At 42.5% G+C, this 19,920-nt stretch overlaps 1 protein-coding gene across 26 annotated transcripts in view; it reads left to right on the top strand.

The window, feature by feature from the left end:
- Positions 1 to 19,920, top strand: part of LOC125775022 (neural-cadherin) — a 476,608-nt gene that overhangs the window by 398,570 nt on the left and 58,118 nt on the right. For all 26 annotated transcript variants that reach the window (XM_049445413.1, XM_049445410.1, XM_049445418.1 and 23 more), the window contains one exon: positions 17,927 to 18,070. In XM_049445413.1, the coding sequence (XP_049301370.1) occupies positions 17,927 to 18,070 (144 nt within the window). The remainder of the gene's footprint in view (positions 1 to 17,926; positions 18,071 to 19,920) is intronic.

Genomic DNA, 19,920 nt, shown 5'->3' with positions numbered 1-19,920 from the left:
ACAAGCGGTTACAATAGCGAGACCGAGCGTAACTACACTTTGCCACTCAGTCCCAGATTGGCTTCCCACCCACTTTTCCCACGATACCCAACATTTGACAGCGATGTCGACAAGACAATTATCATAACATTTGCATTGCAAATGGAAAACACGGCGTATTGTGTTGAGTTCGCCAACTATCATCCTTCGTACCTTCCAAGTGCATTGTAGCACACCGAAGAGTAGTGTGAGTTGGGCAAAAGGCTTCCTGATGGTGGCAAAAAGGTCCATTCGTGTGAAGATAGCAAACTGAAACCGTTGATTTCGCTACCTGCAATGAGTTTTGAAAGTTTACTGCATGGCGTTTGACTAATGTACCGATTTTCTAAGCACACCCCGGATCACCGGTGTGAAAGTAACAAACGACTGGGCGTCTCCATGAAATGGAACAAACGACCAGGCGTCTCCATGTACTAGAACAACCGGGCGCCTCCATCTCATGCAAAATATTTGCGTCAGTTAGCTGAATCGCTATTCTTCTTGCATAAAGCAATTCACCGTACTTGTGGTTGTGCCCATAGCAATGATTAAATGAAATACAGCTTAATATTCATAACGTTCTGCTTAAACCCAACACGTTCAATGCCGTAAAGAACGTATGGTGGTAAATTTTATTATACACTCTCTTGTTGGTCCATTCATGTGAATCTGATAATCCCCCTCTTTGGAACTGTCGGAAGAAGGATGAACTTGAACGCCAACTTTTCATACGCACTCTTCCGGCGGTCTCTTAAATGCCCGTAATTGGATAGGATTATGCAAATTTGTTGTTCATTTTTCGCTGCTGTAAAATGAATGCAGTAAACCAGTGTGCAACAGCGCCTCCCTTTGAATCCTTTTTTACCAGCGCAAGAGTTAAAAGATAAAGGTTTGCAGGCTGATGCTTCGTGGATTACTCTCCATTCCTCAACAAATGATTACCAACTTGCTGTCCATATTGCTCTGTGGGACGTTAATTCATTCAAGATTTTGTTATGGCTTTTTTAACATTTCTTTCATTCGTGTTACGTTTAAAGCATTCGCTTACGGCAGGTTTAAAGAACCGCTTATCTTCGTAAAATATTGTATAGAATTTAAATTAATGGAGAACAATTTCATTGCATAACCAGCAGCTTCGTTTCGTTCCTGCAATGGCAATTTGTTTGGTCGAGCATCGAGTTTTAGCCGATTTAATAATATAATTCTACTACTATCACAAAAGGTACAGCAGAATATGCTTTTGCATCCGTATGAAAATCCGTGTCCAATTCTTAACAATGTTATCGAGCAACGAGAAAATTCCTTATCTTCCGCATCGTGGTAGTAAAGAAAGCTGTTATTTAAAGTTATTTCATCGCCAGAATCTACACGGTGAAGACTTTTATAGCGTCCAGCACCAAACACAATGGTTGGTGTTCGCACTTGTTCACTAGTTTTTGGTCACAAACTGAAAACCCCTTTGTTTGGTGGTGCTTGTTCCAGGCTTTGCTTTGCTGCAGGCGATTGTTTTCGATTGAATTAGTCCGATTACATGCAATATAAGCGCACAATGTTCGGTGTGCTGTGTGTAACGGGTTTGTTTGCGCTGTTACTAAACACAGTCCCTTCTTTCTAAAACAAAAAAAATCCTTTAATTCCTGGTAAGGAATTTTTCAAGGCAAACCTAACTTTTCGGTAGTACTTACATTGTGTGTCTTCATCGTACGTTCGCTAAGGCGTAAGATTTTGGTGTATGCCTGGAGGATGTTTTATGTGGTAAAAGTTTATACCGAGAGCAATGTTCAAATTATAACATTCTTTTGCTTGTTACCAGAGTTTAACATTTTGATAAACTTTGTTCTGCTTTTTATGTTCGATTTGTTTTTAACTGATGAAAAGAATTATTTACTTTAATAACCACAACAAACCATTTATTCGTTTCATTTTTGTGATAAGTATTGATAGTTCTTTTTTTTGAAAAATCTAGAAACTAATCGCAAATAAAAAGGAGCAAATAAATGAGAGAAAATAAATGGAAAAATTGCAGTTGAGCCAAACTGTAAAGTTTGATAATCAACATCGAAAAGAGTAGAAAAGAAAAAGAGATAAATTCATTCATAACTTCTTATCCGCCCATTTTTGCGGTCCATGTTAGCATTCAAATGGTACAAAAAAACCACGACCGTGTGATATTCGGTTGATCTTGAGTATGTCTTCCGCAATCTCTATATCTTTGCCTAGGATTTTTTTTTTTCCTGGGAAGAATATATCCCATCACCTCCTCCTTTCGCTATATACTTTGCATGTCTCGAGTGGACAAAATGATTTCAAGTGTGACGCAAAAATTTTATCCCTGAGTGAGCATGATCCTGACGCGACGGGGAAGGAGTTTACCAAACTGGCCCAACTTCACTTCATCACACACATACACACTCATAACAGCATCCCGTCCGGGATATCAGCCTGCTGTCCAATCCGGTGCTGTTTGTCTCGGTTCCATATTTGACACTTTTTAGTGCTTCACTTCCACCAGTTGCCGTCAGACTGTGAGTGGTAAAAACTTTCCCAAAAACCCAGAAGGAGAGTATCACTTATTGGCCATATATTCGCCTTTCCTCCATCACGGCTGCCTTGGTGTACAGCACGGGGTAAACTGCTTCCGGCTGTCGCAGTCGGTAACGGAAGTAGTTTTATCAGATAGAACTTCCTTTCGGGAAGGTTTTTCTTCTGTAGGGCTGTACATTGGGGACGGGTGCTATGGTCGGTGTGGTGTTATGGTTTCGTTCAACGCACGAGCGCGGAGATTGATACGAAGTTTTGAGACTGTGGCGCTTTTGGCGCCATTTGCACCGTTGTTGGTGCGGGTGGCCAACACTGCGGGAACAAATTGTAAAACTTTTCACACTCAATTTCCGCCCGATGAGCGGTCTATTGGGGAAGGAGGGTTTTGGGTAGTAGACAACGTTCTTCACGTCCATCGTACGTAAAGCTGTTAAATGCCGTGTTCGTTACCGACCACGAAAACCGCTCCACATCGGTGCTTCGAGTACCGGGAAGTACGTGTGAAGCTGTAAATTAGTAGATGACGCACAACAGCTACGAAACACAAGTGGAAATATGCTAAACTCTCATTAGTAAAGGTCCTGCCATTACCCGCTCGTGCGGTATTTCTTGCGAAGTGGTATCATAAACCATGCAACACCATCAGTAAACGAAAATGAATCAAAAGTTCAACGTTTAGTTCTCGTTTTCATCATTTTGCATGCATCCCCTTTTTACCGGGAAGAAGTCTTGATGTTGGTGAAATTTTACAAACCACAGCCCGGTTCCGGTTACTACCGGCGGATTACATGTATGTTCCGGGTGAAGACGAAACTTTATTTCTTTCCATATCGAGTTGCTAGATCCTAGGAAACATAATCAACACTACTGCTTAATATTCTTCAGTGGAAAATGAAAATTGTGGCCAAAGTATTTTTGTTCGAAGGAACTTGCAATTGCTTTTTTTTGCATTTCTTCGAACTTCATACGGTGTGTGTGATGTAAATATGACTGCATATCATTGCTAATGATTTCCGGGACACATAACCTTTCGGTGTGTAATATGCATCGTTTCGTTTTGTAATATGCATCATAAAGATTCCACTAATTTGCCATATGAATAACTTCGATAAATTAATAACAGCTTGAGGGAAAATAAAAAAAATATTATTGCTGAAATATTTTCTTCATAACTAACGATGGAAACGATGCATGCAATCGAGAGAGAGAGAGAGAGAGAGAGAGAGAGAGAGAGAGAGAGAGCGAGAGAGAGAGAGAAGGAGAGAAAAACAACCCCCTCAAGTAGAACATTTTTCACAAGCATTTCCCTAGTTTTTTTGAACCACCAACCACGTATGGCACGGTAGGGCCTTTTTTATCAAATCCTTCTGGACACAACGCTTTGAAATGTCAATCAATGCCCTATTTCGGCCACCGGTAGAACTTGTCTGTCACTCATTTTCAACCTCCAGGCAAACATTGTAGCAAGCTTGAAGTCGCCAACAGCACATCGCACGGGGTGTATCCTGTGATACCTTTGTCAGGCTTTTAACACCAAATAGCAGGCAACACAGCGAAGTGTGGCGGACGGGCTCAACGTAAGGCAAGGTACAATATTTCATGTCACAGGCCAATCGAACGGAAGGAAATAGTGCACCGCCGAAATTGACGGTTTCTCTGGCGTCGAATGCCTGCAGCGGAGAAATAACGGACGTATCATTCGTCGAAAGAGCCTCTCGAGTACATCAGTTTGTGAAATTTTGAAGAATTTCTTCGAGCGCTTGCTTGGGAACATTCGAGCTTTCGAACGAAGCCAATCTATCTCCATCCAGTGCGATGGAAAAGGGATATCGTCCACTAGTTGCTGTTTGAACGCTTATGTACACGCCTGCCGTTATTAAGAAAAGATCGAAAAAGTCGATATCACCCAACGGAGGCGCTTTCGAGGCGCTTTAGGTGGGTGTTTCTTTTTTTTCTCATTTTAACCTTGCCCAAGCATCGGTTGCTTTCATGTCACCCGTTTTGCTTCAGAGTTCAGCTAATAAGTCACGTTTTGGGGCCGTGATTTATCATCGTACGAATGTGAAAATTTCATTAAAGAGTTGAAGCACCGAAATTTCACAACAAAACGTCCACCAGCCGGCTACGGCTGGCCAAACCATACCGTGCCAGCATTCTGAATGTCGACTTCGATTAGGTGTACATTGTCCCTAACTGTGAGGGACTGTGTAGAAAGTCCCGATGCTTCGTTGCTGAAGAGAACAAAACCAGATGCAGCAAAAAAAATCACCGATATCAAAGTTGTATCACAAAGTTCCAAGCATCCCCACCGCATCAACACGACGCGTTGCCTCACCTATTCACTTGCAAAGGACAATCGACAGCAGCGCTTGGTCTTGCATCGTCAATGAACCGAACCCAGGAATGAGTTGCCCCCGATCAATGGACCATCGTTGAAGTGCAAAGCGTGTACCGTGCAACTGTGTCGCGGATGGCATTGGAAATTGGGTGTTTTTTTTTACTATCCTCTTCTTTCGAATCAAATGCATCGTTCATGCGATGGAAACTTATGCCTATTATTCGAAGAGACATTCAATACTGATTGCACGATTCAATTTTCTCTCTCACTTCTAATTTGAGTGGAGCTTTTGATTGGAAATACCGAGAGCTTCTATGTATCAACGGCAACAGCAACAAAAAAAATATATGCCCAGGACGATTCTTTGTGGTTGTAAAACTCTCGTTCCACCGAATCATCATCATTGATCGCTGTTTTCGTATTCAACAATTGTGTCATGTTACAGCTCGTGCTTTAGTTTTCTGTTTTGTTTGCGATGGTTTTTTTTTTTGTTTTCTCTCATTTGCCTCACAAAATGGAGATGTTTCTCCCAAGTTGGCAAGCTAATTGAATTTACAAAACGGTAAGTTTCTTTCCGCGGGAAAATCGGAAACTAGTGCGCCTTCGAACAATCCTCCCTGATGACTGTCAAAGGTGCGCTTCGTTGCGCCGGATTGCAGCAGGAAATGTTCTTCGGGTGCATTTGCTCACGCAACACTTTGCATTACCCTTACCGGAGGCGATGGTACCGTTTGCGGTTTGTGTTACGAGTTTACCGTCATTGTTGAACAATATTTAGTTAAGCTCACTGGCAACTGGAACTCTATTTAACAAAGTAAACTTTCGACCACCCCAAAAAGGCACGGTTCGGAAAGTACTGTCGGGACGATGCCGGTTTGCTGTTAGCAAAAGCAGCTCGTTGATTTTAGCCTTTCCAGAAAGGTATATTTTACCGCAATACATCCCTTAAGGATTGAGTGCAATTGGAATAATAATACTGCGCGTCTGATGCAAACAGAGCGGTGGTGAACATTCGCAAGCGTTTCGGTTTTCCCTTGTGGTTATTTGCCGTAAGCTTATGAAAGTTTGCACAGTTGCTTTAACTGACTGTCGTCCATTGCGAGTGTATCAAACGATCAATGAATTGCCGTTACGTTACGAGTAAAAAAACTAAAGTCCCCAGATTTTGCCACTACTAAATTTAATGTTCCATTTTATCTCCCCATTTCCATACCGTCGTCTAGCACATCTAGATCGATGGGAATGGCGACGTAATCATGGGGCAACTCTAATCCATTCAACACACCATCACGTTGGTCGTTACAATCTCGCTAGTGAATCGCTTTAAATAATCCGTATTCAAAACTCTCGCCCGCAAAAAAAAAAATGCCATCCCGCTTAGCCACCGATAGTGGCGGACCAAACTGACCATCGATAGTCGGACCACGTCCGTAAAGAATAACTTCATCGGTACGAATAGGACATTCAAACTTCGATTTGGACGGTCTGCACCTTACCACCGTACCACGGGCACACCGGCTCGATGACGATAAATTGCTGCAAATTAATATGCTTCCTCCATAGGGTTTCAATTCTGAACCAATTTACATTTCCATTAGCAAGTCCAACTCTGTCCAGCAACTTCGCCGGAGACTCGTTAGTTTTCCATTTCTTCGGTACCGTTTTTTTGGGACGATTTCAAAATACGATCCCAAAGCATGATAGAGGGCACAAAGTGAGCGATTTACCTATACGGGTACGGGTATATACAACCACTACTACAAGGTGTTTACGCAGAAGCGGAAGAATAAAACATTGTTTACCTTCAAGGAAAGTTGCGATATGGAAGAACTCCGCACCGTTCCAAAAAAAAATGGTGCACTAAATCTCTGGGCCCTTCATTTCCATAGTGCTGGCCGGGTTCCAGGTTCTAAAAACGGTAACTACTACGCCTGGCAAAGCGTTAAGTGGGTAGTCGATCGGTTTAATGGTTTGTCATAAATTTTAAGCTCAAACTTCCTGTGCGCTAAGCCGTCCAGAGTCGTTAGAGTTCTCGGGGCAAACCGAGCCGAATTAAGGTTCAACCGTTTTGTGGTAGAATATTTTGCCAGAGCTTTTAGCTCTGCAATACGATATATCAGACAAACGATACCAGTGCCCAGGCTAGTTGCTAGCAGCTACCCTTACAGGATGTATCATTATGGGTTACATAAAATTAACACTTTGTGTATGAGAGATGACACTAATGGAATCGATGGTGTTGGGGAGTTCTCAGTTTTTTTTTGGTCATGTTTTCGGTATGTCCAGCTTTAGGTGTCTTTTTCTCATGCAATCAAAGCGCTGCTCACATATGAATATTTCATTGGTCTAAATTGGGAAAAAAGTTTCCTCGTTTATATTTGTGCTTTTTTCTGTACCCAACTCTTCATTGTAACTAAAAGTTATAACTACATGTAACTATCGTTTTTTATTTCCTCTTTCTCTCGATGTACCTAACCGCTTGCATACCGAACGAGGCTTAGACCAATTTTGTCTTTTCTATGTGTTAGCAATAATCTTTTCCCTGCCAACATCATCATCGGGCGGCAATAAATTATATCCCACCAGAAGCAACAATACGCCACGGATGCACGAATCTGAGATGTGTGAATAAATAAAGCCAGATACCGTTTTTATTCCTCCGAACAGAAACAAAAGTGACATAAGCAGCAAGGCATAAATATGGAGTCACTATCGCATCACACGTGTGGTAGGTGTGACAGTGGTGGAAAAGGAAAACATTTTTCAGCCTGCAAAATCGCGGCACCACATGAAAGGTAATAAATTATCGTTAGCGTGTGGTGCGATATTGATCCCGGCAGTATCCGTTTCCATCGTTTTTCTTTTTTTTTTTGCACGCTGAAAGAAAGCGAAGCCATAGTTCCACGTGCAGGCAACAGGGTAAATAAGGAAAAAGCTGTTGTCTATTTATGTTGGAAGCTTTTCTGGGATTTTCTTCCGCTGCCAAAGACATCGATGAAGTGTGGTCGCGGTGTGTATATAAACTATTCACCAAAAAAAAAAAACGAAACCTCCACAAAGCCTTCCTTTGGCAATTTTTCTTCAACGCTCTAGCGTTTTGTTTGCCGTTCTATTAGTAGAAACCGTAAAAAGAATCTGCTTCCGTGAAATTCAAACGCGTTAAAGCGAAGCACCGGGCAATAGTATGCTGTCACCGACAGTTCCGAACGAGCGGCAATACCCCAGCCCCTGGCATTGGTGACAAAACGCGTTTCGCGGTTGTTTGCCCAAAACGAGGGAAAAAAAACATCCTAAACCAAAAACCGCGAGCAGCCAATTCAATATCGAGAAATGCGTCCATTTTTCATCCACCGAAATGTTTGGCCGCGCGCTGCAGTTTTCTCACTGTGTGCGGCAAAAGGCAACTGTTTCGACCCGTGTACACCGGGAACGCCGGCGTGTGTCTGTTTGTGGTACAATTTATGGCACCGGATTATGTTGCGCTGGTTGGTTTGGAGGGTTCGAATACACCATTCCTCTGCTTACGGTCATTGGCAAACATTGTGGCAGCATTGTGGCTGTTTGATGTTATTGATTCTTGCACACTTGCTGTGTGCTAGGCAGCGTGTATGTGTGTGCCGATAGTTGAAAGTTTTCAGTTTTTATCGTCTTCCGGTAAAGCTTTTGGTACGTTTGTACAGCGAACCCCATTGCCGTACGAAATGGTGTAGAATTTCCGACAGTACTATGAAATGAATTGCAATCTTTGTTTCTTTGCACTCTTCCTATCTCTCTCTTTCTCTCTCTTTCTTTCTCTCTCATCCGTGGTTTTGCAATAGTTTCTTAATTTTTCCTGTTCACCAATCGTTATGGCACATTCTCGATAACAACGCAATACTTGTGCCATAATTTATTAAGGGTCATTTAAAGGAAAATTTGTCTGCTGTTCCACCGAACCCGTTCCTTTTAATGTGATACAGGGAAAGAAGCTTTTTGCTTTTGTGGAGTTGAAAATTATTATTCCAACAACAATTGGAATTTTTTTCTAGCTAATGTATAATTTAAAAATAACTGTCATTCGCAACAATCATTATGGCATTTTTATAGCAAAATAATTCAACAGTAAGAATATAACATTTTAACCAGAAGTTATGCGACAATTGATAAGAATCTTTAAACCAATTCACTAAGTAGTACATTGCTAGCGTTTCTGCTCAAGACATCCCATCGCATGCTTGTACAGCATAACTTACCATAAATGTTTTATTTAACCACCAATTCCAGTGACATAGATGATGCGATGTAGTTTTTTGTTTTGTTTTTGTTTTATCATACACATGCACAGCATCTAAGTTTTATGTAAATGTTTTTGATTGTAACGACCAGCATAAAACACAATCTGTGTTCGCTTCTAACATGGGTAACAGCACCATCTTACACAAACGTATTTTCTCGCGCAAAGAGAGTGTAGCCGCGTACGTAACGATACAGAAAAGACCCATCCGGGACCGTCTGGCCCAACCGCTTACCGGTGGGGTAGTTCACGCTCAAGCCTTAAAGGTCTCACTTTTTGCAGCTTCTTTTTCTGCGCGTGTCTAGCGATGTCGGTGACTTCTTTGGATCTCACAATACTGCTTTATCGTAGTAATTTCGTTTGAAAGAAACTACACATGAAGAGCAGAGCTGAATCCCGTTCCTTGCTGTTGTTCTCCCTTCGAACTACCAGCCAAGTATGGCAAGGAGGTAATTCATGTTGGCAGGAGTGTGAGTTGGAAATGGAACAGGAGGGCTATAAATTTTATAGCATCTCCAAGCTAACAACAACTTCGGTTAACCTTCCGGTTGTGGCTTCTGTGGTGCGCGTACCGTTTGAAATATTTGGTCGGAATGTCAGCACGAGTTGAACGGAATAAAAGCAACAACAAAAAACAGTGCAAAGTTAAATGGCTTCTTGTGTGTATGGGGCGGTGATATGCGCCATAATAGCAACAACAGCCACACTAAAAAAACTCACCATTGTACACCGACATTTGAAGCAATCGTTCCTTTCCCAATCCATCCAGCCTGTTAGTGGGCCTTGTCATGGGTGGAACTCCGATTATTATTCTTCCTTTTTTTTTTGGTTTGGGTGTTGTGTATTTTTTGCCACTTCAAAACCCATAACTAACCTTCTAAGCTACTTCTCCTGGGATGTTCTGAACGATTCATACTCCTTTACATTTTGTTTATATAGCTCATCCTCTCATGCACACGAAAGGCCTTTAGTTTCATTCAGTCAAGACAGTGACTTCGGTGGCTCCCAAGCGTGTGAGTGTGTCGCTCGGGGGTGGGAGTTAGGATCATCGTTATGGTCACAACAGTGCGTTTTATGCTCGGAATTCAAATGACACCACAGCGGGTCGAATCATTTGCATATCATCAAACCGGACGCTTCACGCACGGTCTCCGTCGGGTTCGTGTTTTTGTCTCTCTTTCCCTTTTTGGCTAACGATGCAGATTGCTTTAAAGTTTTATGCTTTCTCCAGCCAGCAAGTTCAAAGTTCCTGCACGTGTGTAGAAGCTTTTGCTCGGGGTGCTATATCTCACCGGCAGCAACGGGAAAGTATTGTCAAGTTTGCGGCCGAGAAGGGATGGAAATCCACATTTGGCACATTGTAAATATTTATACTACCATTCCGTACACCATCCAACAACGTACGATGGATTGCGGGTGAAACGTGCGTAATGTAAGCTTCCTTCAAGCGGAATAGCAAAGTCGGGTTTGCAACTTTTACCTCTCCCGAGGTACATAATCGGAGGAGAATAATAATGTTGTTTTTGTGTGTTTCTTTTTTTTTGGTGTAAAACCTTGTCACCTCCATATCTTATCGACACTTTTTCTTTTTCGCTTTCAATACTAAAAGGAATGGCTTCGACACACCGAATTCCGGGAGATTGTTTTGGAGCGAAAAATTAATTTCACCATGCAATCGCCCCCAAAGCACATTTGCGAGACCATACATATTAAGTGATTCATTTTAACCGCCCGGTAGGTCCAAAACCCGACAGTCTTTTGGGCGACGCAAAAATATTCTAATCAGTCTGTGCCTCTTACCCGTGGGAGAGAAAGAACAAGAGTTCCTCCGTATGCACGTAATATGTGGGAAAACTTGTTGTTATTACTTTTTTTGTTGTTGTTTTGTTTACGAATATTTTAAACTCTTTTGCGCTTTTACGCGTATTGTTACAAAGAGTTTGAGTTTGTAAAAAAACAGAAAGGATGGTAGAAGGATACGGTTGGCTGCATTGCGTCGGCTAGGGAAAACGGTAGGCTCTCAAGTCTGCGAACATACGGGAAATACACGTGTGCGTTATCATAAAACTTTGAAATGCGTTCCATGTGCGTGTGATGAGTGTAAGAAAGTGGTGTGTGTGTGTGTTTTCATACGAAATACTTCCCAACTTCGAGGAAAAAAGCACACCGGTACCGGGGAGCCTAAAACCGTTAAAGTTGGTTCAAGAAGGAACAGTAAATTGTTGTGTACATTCCATCCTTTTTTTTTTGGGGGGATGAGTGGGACTTGGTTATCTTTTTCATGTTCCTATAATGTTGTTATGTAACAAGATTTCTTTTAACCGAGACAAAGAATGAATTCTTCATTTTGAGGGGTTGCTCATTAAAATGTTGAGAAAGGGAAAAACATCATAAAAGTTACTTTCTGGTTCTTCAACGTGAAGTTACAGTACTGCTTAAAGATGATGCTAAAGTTAACTGTTGCTATCTAAACATATTGCTACAAGGAGAGTTGATCAGCAATTATCAAGCATAATAAAATACACATGATGGTAGAACCATAAATGGACATTTTTATGGCCTTATTTTTCTCGTACAAAAGGGGTTTTTCAAGTAAAAGTGAAACATTCGGAATCTTTTCACTTTCAACTTTAATTATAATAATTTTAGGTAGATCTGTTCTTAGCTAAATAATCAAATTATAAAATTTAAACAAAGTCCGAAAGATTTCACTTCTATCTCTACAACTTCAACTTGTAAAGAATCAAGAAACTATTTTAAATTTTTCGTTAGAGTTGCAAACCCCTGCATTAGGTGCATTACCGATTAAAACATTGTTCCCAAAAAAAAAGAAAAACAAGCGATCACACAAATGAAACATTTGATCATATCAACGTTAGTCGCGTTGCGAGAAATGAACATTTACGTTTGTCTTTGAAATGGAAACTATTTAACACTTTGCCCACATGTCATTGCCCGCACATTGCACACCATACGTTGGCAAACAAATTGTAAATGGGAACCATATGCAACCCACCGTAACCAATGTTTGATGATGTGCGGTTTTATGCGCTCCGAGACCACAAAACTGAGTGATTTGCCTTCCCTCCTTTTGCTACCCCATTGGGCTTCCCGTCTGGGACCGGCTGGAGACATTTATGAAGGAAAAACTTTGTTCCAAATGGTACGGCGCACTGACTTCTGCTGGTAGCCGAGGATACGCTCTGTAGTGTGAATCGTTTTTCACATTCAACGCGCCCATCATACACGTCTGTTTCAAGCTCATTTTGCTCTTCATCATCATCATCAACAACATCGTCGCCATCGTACGGTTGAGCAGCCCATGTGACCCATCGGCAGCTCCATCGAAGCCACTTTCAGTCCATCATTTACATCCGTTTGCTGAAACATTTCGTGTGGTTCACACAGCCCCACACATACACACACAGTAAACTAGAAACCGTCAAACTTGGTGCCGCACCACACCATGCAACACATCCGCAGCATGTCAAAATGGCGCAGGAAAAGGTGCATAGTAATGTGCCGATTGTGAAACCGACCCGCTTCGTGCCTTTTTGGCTGAACCGTTGCTGAGTTACAACGATCAGCAACTTTCGCACAACTGGATCGGAGGTTTTGTCAGTTCCGGTGGTGATGGTGTGTGGCTTCCGGGGAATGGGAGTTTGGAAATGTGTGTCACCTCACAAACAAACGGACCACTGTTATTTGCTAACAATCACTCACAATCACTGATGCAAGTGCAGGCGCAGGCGGTGAACCGTAGCGAAGTTCTCGAACCGGTTCATCCAGGAACGGTGGTCGGTGAGGATTGCCATTTCCTTCTCCAGTTTCCGGTTGCTATCAGAATCGGTATCCGCCACTAAGCAGGAGAGAGAGAGCACGCAATTGAAAGTGATAAGAAACAGAGCAAATGGTTAGCCTGGACACACTTTGTTCTTGTGATGCAGGTCCGGGCACGATAACTTCTATCGGTGACCTCGCACATGTTTGGTAATAGAAATGGCCGGCTACGTACCGGACACCATGAAAAGCTTTCTATTGATACACGTGCCAGCAGAATGTATGTCCCGTTAGTTTGGCCATTGTTTTTATACGTATGTGTACACAGAACTGTGTGCCCGAATTTCCTTGCTTCACCCGCACATTTTCACCATTCGTTTGTATGCTCCATCCAACGTTCTTCGTCACACGCCGTCGCAAGTTTTCATGTGCTCAGTGGCGCGTATTTCAGATCGCTTTTCGTGCTGGTCTTTGTTTTTTTCCCTCATGTGAAATGTATACAGTTAGTACAATTTAGTGGTTTGCCGTAGTTAGCTGCAGGATGTACCACCTACGTATTACCGCGCGACATCGAGTGGTATAGAGCTGTCCAACTCACGGCCACCACCGCAAAGTGCATTTCCGATCAAGCTAAAACTGAGCTTCCGGTTTTGACCGAAAATCTGCACCGAGCGATTTGAACAACATAAAGCATGTACGACCAAAAAAAAAAAAACATCAACCAGTATCAGTTCTTTTGGAGTGTCCTTTGAGTATTGGCGCACGAGTGGCGCACAAAACACTATATTAGACTGGCTGAAGAATCGAAGATCAAACACCACGTACAGACTACTGCTGTGTCTGCTTCAAATTGTCCCTATTTCCGATTTTGCACGATAAAAAGTGCCAATCATTGAATTGTGTTCGTTACCCGCGAGTGGTAAGCGTATCTGGATCAATTTCGCCTAACGATTCAATCGCTTCATATACACACAGAACGTCCAATTATGGCACTTCAATCGCACGGTATATATCGTATTTATAAAAAAACGAGATCATACAAGAACAATTCATGTTTTTTGTTTCTTGTTTCTTTTGTTTTATGAAGAACAAAAGCTACGAAATTGTACTTTTTGCTGCTCTAAAAGTCGGCAAACTTTTCGTTGTTTCGCGCTCTCAAAAGCACAATGAATGTTTGAAGTAGCACATTCCCACTTATGCCAAACAAAGCGCAATAAATCACGTTTGCTTTGACGTTTTAAATTAAAGTAATTGATACGGAGTGATGCTGATCAAATTCGCTTTATGTTTTATTTTATTCCTGTTGATTCTACTGCTTCAATTGATAGTGAATATTCTTTTCAATATTGACGTAAAGCATACTCCATTTTCTGTAGTACTTAGTATCCGGGGGTTTTTTTTTAAATAAGAATTGCATATATTTGTTTATTTGACACACCAAAAAAACTAAAACAAACTACGCAATATGGTTGTAAATATCATCTCCGGTTCTTTGGTTCTACCTATTGGTGATCAATCTGGTTACCACGAGCTCACAAAATTCAGCTGAAATAGCTTCCAGAAGCGTTCGTTCATTGATATGCATCGAAAGAAATCAGCCAGCGGGTTGATGTGGTATCATCCCCTGCACTCTACTCTCTGCCAGCACGCATTTCATTTTCAAATTGAATAAACTTCTTTTGAATGCTGAATGAAAACAGCCACAAGGGAGAAACGCAGATAGGTGGAGTTTTGTGAGAAACTTTCTAACACACAGGTGTTACACATGTTTACGGTTTTGATTACGTTTTCTTTTTTTCCTAACGCATGCTCACGCATTCTTCAATAAATTTTCGAAAAGACCACCATCAACGCGTGAGCAGAAACGATATCTTTTTTTTTCTAACTGGTGTTGTAGCAGCAATCCACCTACCTGTGCGCCATATTGACGGTGTATTTGTTTGTGATGCTCACCCGCCCACCATCTTGTTCGATTTCGACGAATTTGAAACCGCAAAAAACAAGATGGCTATTGGAACGAACATAGAGCGTGGATGGGAAATGTGTTATTTGGACCTGGTGAAGAAGAAACAAATGTTTGTCCTGCAATCCACCGTCTGCACTGAATTAGTCACGTCCTGCTCACACCCCGAAGACATTTCTCCACACACCGAGTTGTCCTTACGGTCCGTTTACACTCGTCTGTGGAAATTTCAATCTCAACTTCAAAACTTCCCAATCAAGCGTCAAACCGTTTGCGCCAGATGAGGGTAGAAAACTCTCTTTCTCTCTCTCTCTCTCTCTCTCTCTCTCTCTCTCTTTCTTGTCTCTCTTTCTTTCTCGCACAAAATAATACGAAACACTAGAAAATCAGGACGCCGAACAGTACCCAGAATTGTGGTGTGTTTGAAACGCAAAAAAATATCCTTACCTATCTGTTCAAATGGGTAAGACATTTTTTCCGAACTTCAATCATTTCACCGCCCCACATTGGAATGTCTCAATAGTTTCGGCAAGTTCGTCAAGGGCGACAACGCACACTTTCCAGGAATGTTGTTTTCATCCGTTTTATATCAGAGCAGCAATTGGGGCAATTCTTCAACCATCTGTGAGCCTATATTCAGGGGCTGTACGATAAGGCAGACTGTTGACTCGCTAGATATCGCGCACACACAGCCCCGTACATGGTTCTATACGGTGTAGTCGATAAGTGCGTGTACGTGAGTGATTGCAATGCTTCACCATTCAGGTGCTCAAACAGCAGTAGCAAAAGCACCTTTTTCGCTTTTCCACGATACGGGATCGAAAGAAATTACCCCGATAAATCCAATCGAATGCTTTGAATTTGAGATTTTCCATACGGTGAAATAGAGCTCATTGTGTCAGAATACCGTACTGGATATTCAATGCCCGGGCACAGGTAATCGATACCTTCCATCTTCAATAGGTCGAATGGGTTAATCAATGCCGAACAAATAGAGTGCGGCATTGCTGCAACGAATATCGAGAATTCGAAGTGGAAATGGATGTTCAATAGCAAAAAACGACATTACTCAAAACGAATTTTGTCATGCATGCAAATCAAATTTTACGTCTAGTCACAAAAATGGGTTACAAACCCCAAACACAATACCGTGGTGAATCTGTGCAGATATGTGAAATATTCTTTTACTTCTCTTCCATTATTCATTTCATCAAAATTTCACCGCAGAGGTGAAAAAATGTTATCCCAAAAAACCACATTGCAACCAATTATTAGCCTGTCGACGATGAGTTCACCATATCGCTTTGAAATTTTAACTAATTTCGTTCCCGTAAAACCGGCGTGCCAGGACTACACGAAAAATGACCCGTTCACCGCATAACGCAGCAGCACGTACAAATTATGCAGAATGCGCTTATAGCTTGGCCGGTGGACGGGTTTTAACCCTGCACGCTTCTATGCACACTGCGTTGACAACCGTGCAAGTGAAGTCCCCACGCGCCTTGCACGTCCAGACGGCCGCACGACCGTCATCTAATTATGGAGGAATGTAATTTTACGCTTCACCGCTTCCACCGTCACGTTAGCCCAGTTTGCAGCGACATTCCTGGGGATTAACGACGGTCCCAAAAACTCCAACAGAATGTACAGTGGCGGTTGGGCATTCAGCGTTGACGCTGGTTTTAGTTACTTTGCTAGCCATCTCGCACACGAGCTGTCGTCTCGCGAAGCTGCATGCGGATGAGATTGTTTCCGAAAATACGGACCACCTAGTTCGCAACACCTTTTTTTGTTGCCTTTGGAGCTGACTTCAGAGCGCCAGATTAATCTGCCCGTTGCGCCCCAAATCCACCACCAACTCCACCAACTTCCCCGCATTAAGCCCAGGAGGAGTCATTATGGTAATGAGAATAATATAGTAACTCTTTCTCACTCGCTTTCTCGCTTTATCTCTCTCTCCCTCAAAAACCCACCTTCAGAACTTCCGGTCGGACATTCTTTACCCCCTACTACAGACCGGATGTGATGTGTGGTAACTAAATAAAACATTTTATTGTACTCCACAGCCCAACGCAGTGTCCCGTCAAATGGTGGTTCGTTCGGTGGTGCACAAGCTTGGCACCTTTTTTCATGCAGTTCTCGGAGTGAACAGATTGTGCACCAAAATTGTGCCCACAGCTTAAACCACCACCGACGACAGCGGCAACTAAATTTGAATGCAATTTTATGCAACCTTCTCCACACAAAAAAAAAATCCACTCATCCCCCATCCCATAGACCTTTGTGAACATTCATACCCACACAACAACACAGGCCGGTTGTCTAAAAATCTTTATTCACTCACGTACCCACGGGTGGTGCCTGCAAGGCCTCAGTCGAACTTGGTGTGACAGGTCGTTAAAATAAGCGCCTCCACTGCTGCTACTGCTGCGGTTAACGATCGGAGCGCTGCGTTATAAGCGACTACCATGTAGTGGTAAAGAGTGGAAACAAAGTATCGTACACTCGGAACACTCGGTTAGTTGGCATTGGCATGTCAGCTGTTGGGAGGCTGCGTCCTGGGACGATGTTTACATTTGTTTCCGGTTGCTGCATCCGTACCCAATATCGAGGTTGAGTTATGGCGTGACACTTAATGGATCTCTGATAGTGGATGGATCGCAACGATGGAATATCGCAAATAAAAATACGACACTGATATAGAGTAAGCCCATCCCGCTCAATGTGCATGTGGCTATCGAAGCCGGATGCTGCACAATGCAATGTATCAAAAGTATTCAAATGCATTCAAGGGCACACTGATTGATAAGGCTTTCCTTTACGCGAATGCATTTCCATTGTGTAAATTAATTATCGTAATTAGTGTTCTCTTTTTCAATAGCTTTGAAAACATAGACCGAAAGGTCATAAATTTACAAATGGATGTTCAATGTGTTTGTTCTTTTAGACAATAATAGATTACTTTGAATTTATTTACTTACGTTTCATGTTTTTATCTTTCTCCCCACAACAGTCACCAAATTCATCCGTATTGGTATTGCCGACAAGAATGACAACCCACCCTACTTCGACAAAGCACTTTACGAGGCGGAGGTCGACGAAAACGAAGACATACAGCATACCGTGCTTACGGTCACCGCCAAGGATCACGATGAATGTAAGTATTAACCTCAGCTTAAGTAAACCTTTGTTCCGGGGTCGGAAAAAGGGCGTACCTGTGTTAAAAGCTTGCCCAGTAATTAAGTCACTCTAGATAATATCAACAGCAAAAAGTCGGACATTTTCTTGATTGGTTTATTAGGAAGATTATGGAATGCTGCTTTAAACCAACACTAGTTCTGGAGCACTTTGAGCAACCAACAAAAGAAAATCAATTTAATGTACAGCATACAACGTGTGAGGTTCGAGTGTACTTCCATTAATAGCTTGGCACACGAATACGAATTTATGCGATGCTTTGCTTTCATTGGTTCTACTATATCCATTCTCTCTGTTTCCTTCGGTTCGGAGTCGTGGAAAGCTTGAACCACGAGTTACTGAGGTGACCATCCCCTAGCTGCAGCAAGTTACCGGAAAGAAATATGCTTCAAGGGAAGCTAAATTCAGGAAAATAAAATAGTTTTCCATTTTCTTTTTTTTTCGTTTTCGAGCCGACGAGAGTTTTCGTCCCCTTTTTCACAAACGGGTAGATCCATTTCTTCCGGGCAGTAGTATAGAGGTCTAGGCCGCAGTTAGCAAGAATGTTTAACCTCAGGCTAACAAAACCAGCGAGCCGGTACCACATCGTGTTCTGAGCTATGATTTTTTATTACCCATTTCAATGGATCCAGCATGGTAAAAACTTGGCCCGTACCTATTAGCAATTCCTGAGGTGACCACGTGGTGAGTAGTTACGGCGCGAGGGGAACAGTATCACGCCCACACACTCACACCGAGCGTCTGCAAACTGTGGACGATAATCTTCGAGATTAATGGAAACGCTTAGTGCAGACAAGAGCAATAACATTGTACGTACGAAGATTGGTACGCTTTTTGGTTTGAGCTTGCAGAAGTTGAACCGGATTTGTGCTTTCGCTGGCTTCTTTACCGTCAAACGGGTCGGTTGCTGCACCGGTGTTTGCAAAGCAAAAGGGGCTACGGGATGTAATTCCGTACGTTCCGGTCAAATTTTACAACTATCCAGTAAGACTATCTGCAATCAAAAAGGGAACAGAACGCCGCAGACAATTTGATGCAGCTGGTGAAAATTGTTTCATTTAGTCGAGCGTTGGAAAAATAAGCTCCAGATTTTCTTCCCTTTTTTCTGTTAGGAAGACAGATGTGACCTGTGAGAATAGAAGACGCACTGTCGGTTGAACCCAGTACCAATGAGGCTAGGCAGAAACGTGCCCTTGCCATGGTACGATCCCACTTACCGGGGGTAGTATCGATTGTACCAAATTGATAGTGTCACTTTTCCGTTCGTAAATACACAGTCCTCAGTGGTGTGCAGTGGATGGTTGGATGTGCCCAATGCTAGGCATCCGTCCTGTTCCCCGTTCGCCATTAGTGGCCGACCAAAGTTTAGCAATATATTTAATAACTTCCGACAGTTGTAGCGAGATGGTAAAAGAGCAAGAGAAAGAGGGAGAGAGAGTGAAAGATTCCCCGGACTGGGATGTTTCCTCCGGATACAACAATGTGTGACCCGGTGCAATTGTAAGCTGCTTCCGGTTGCTCGGTTTTCGCTCTCTGACTTGAAGCCCTGAGCGCTGGTGCAAAGGAGTCGCGGTTGGATGAATTTCCGTACCCTACTTCTGCATTGAGGTCAGATCACAAGGATCTGGTTTTGGTTCTGGTTTTCGTTCCATGTGTACCATAGTATCACCGCACCTTCACAGGAAACATTGGTTTGCCATTTTCCTGACCGCTCCTTGCTTGTTTCATCCGTCTGCTGAACGAAGGGGAACGCAATAGACCGAGAACTATTCGATTCGACAAGCAACATAAACCAAACCATGGCTTACA

Source organism: Anopheles funestus, chromosome 2RL (genome assembly GCF_943734845.2).
Source record: "Anopheles funestus chromosome 2RL, idAnoFuneDA-416_04, whole genome shotgun sequence".
Classification (NCBI taxonomy): domain Eukaryota; kingdom Metazoa; phylum Arthropoda; class Insecta; order Diptera; family Culicidae; genus Anopheles; species Anopheles funestus.
This window is presented reverse-complemented; position numbering and strand designations above follow the sequence as displayed.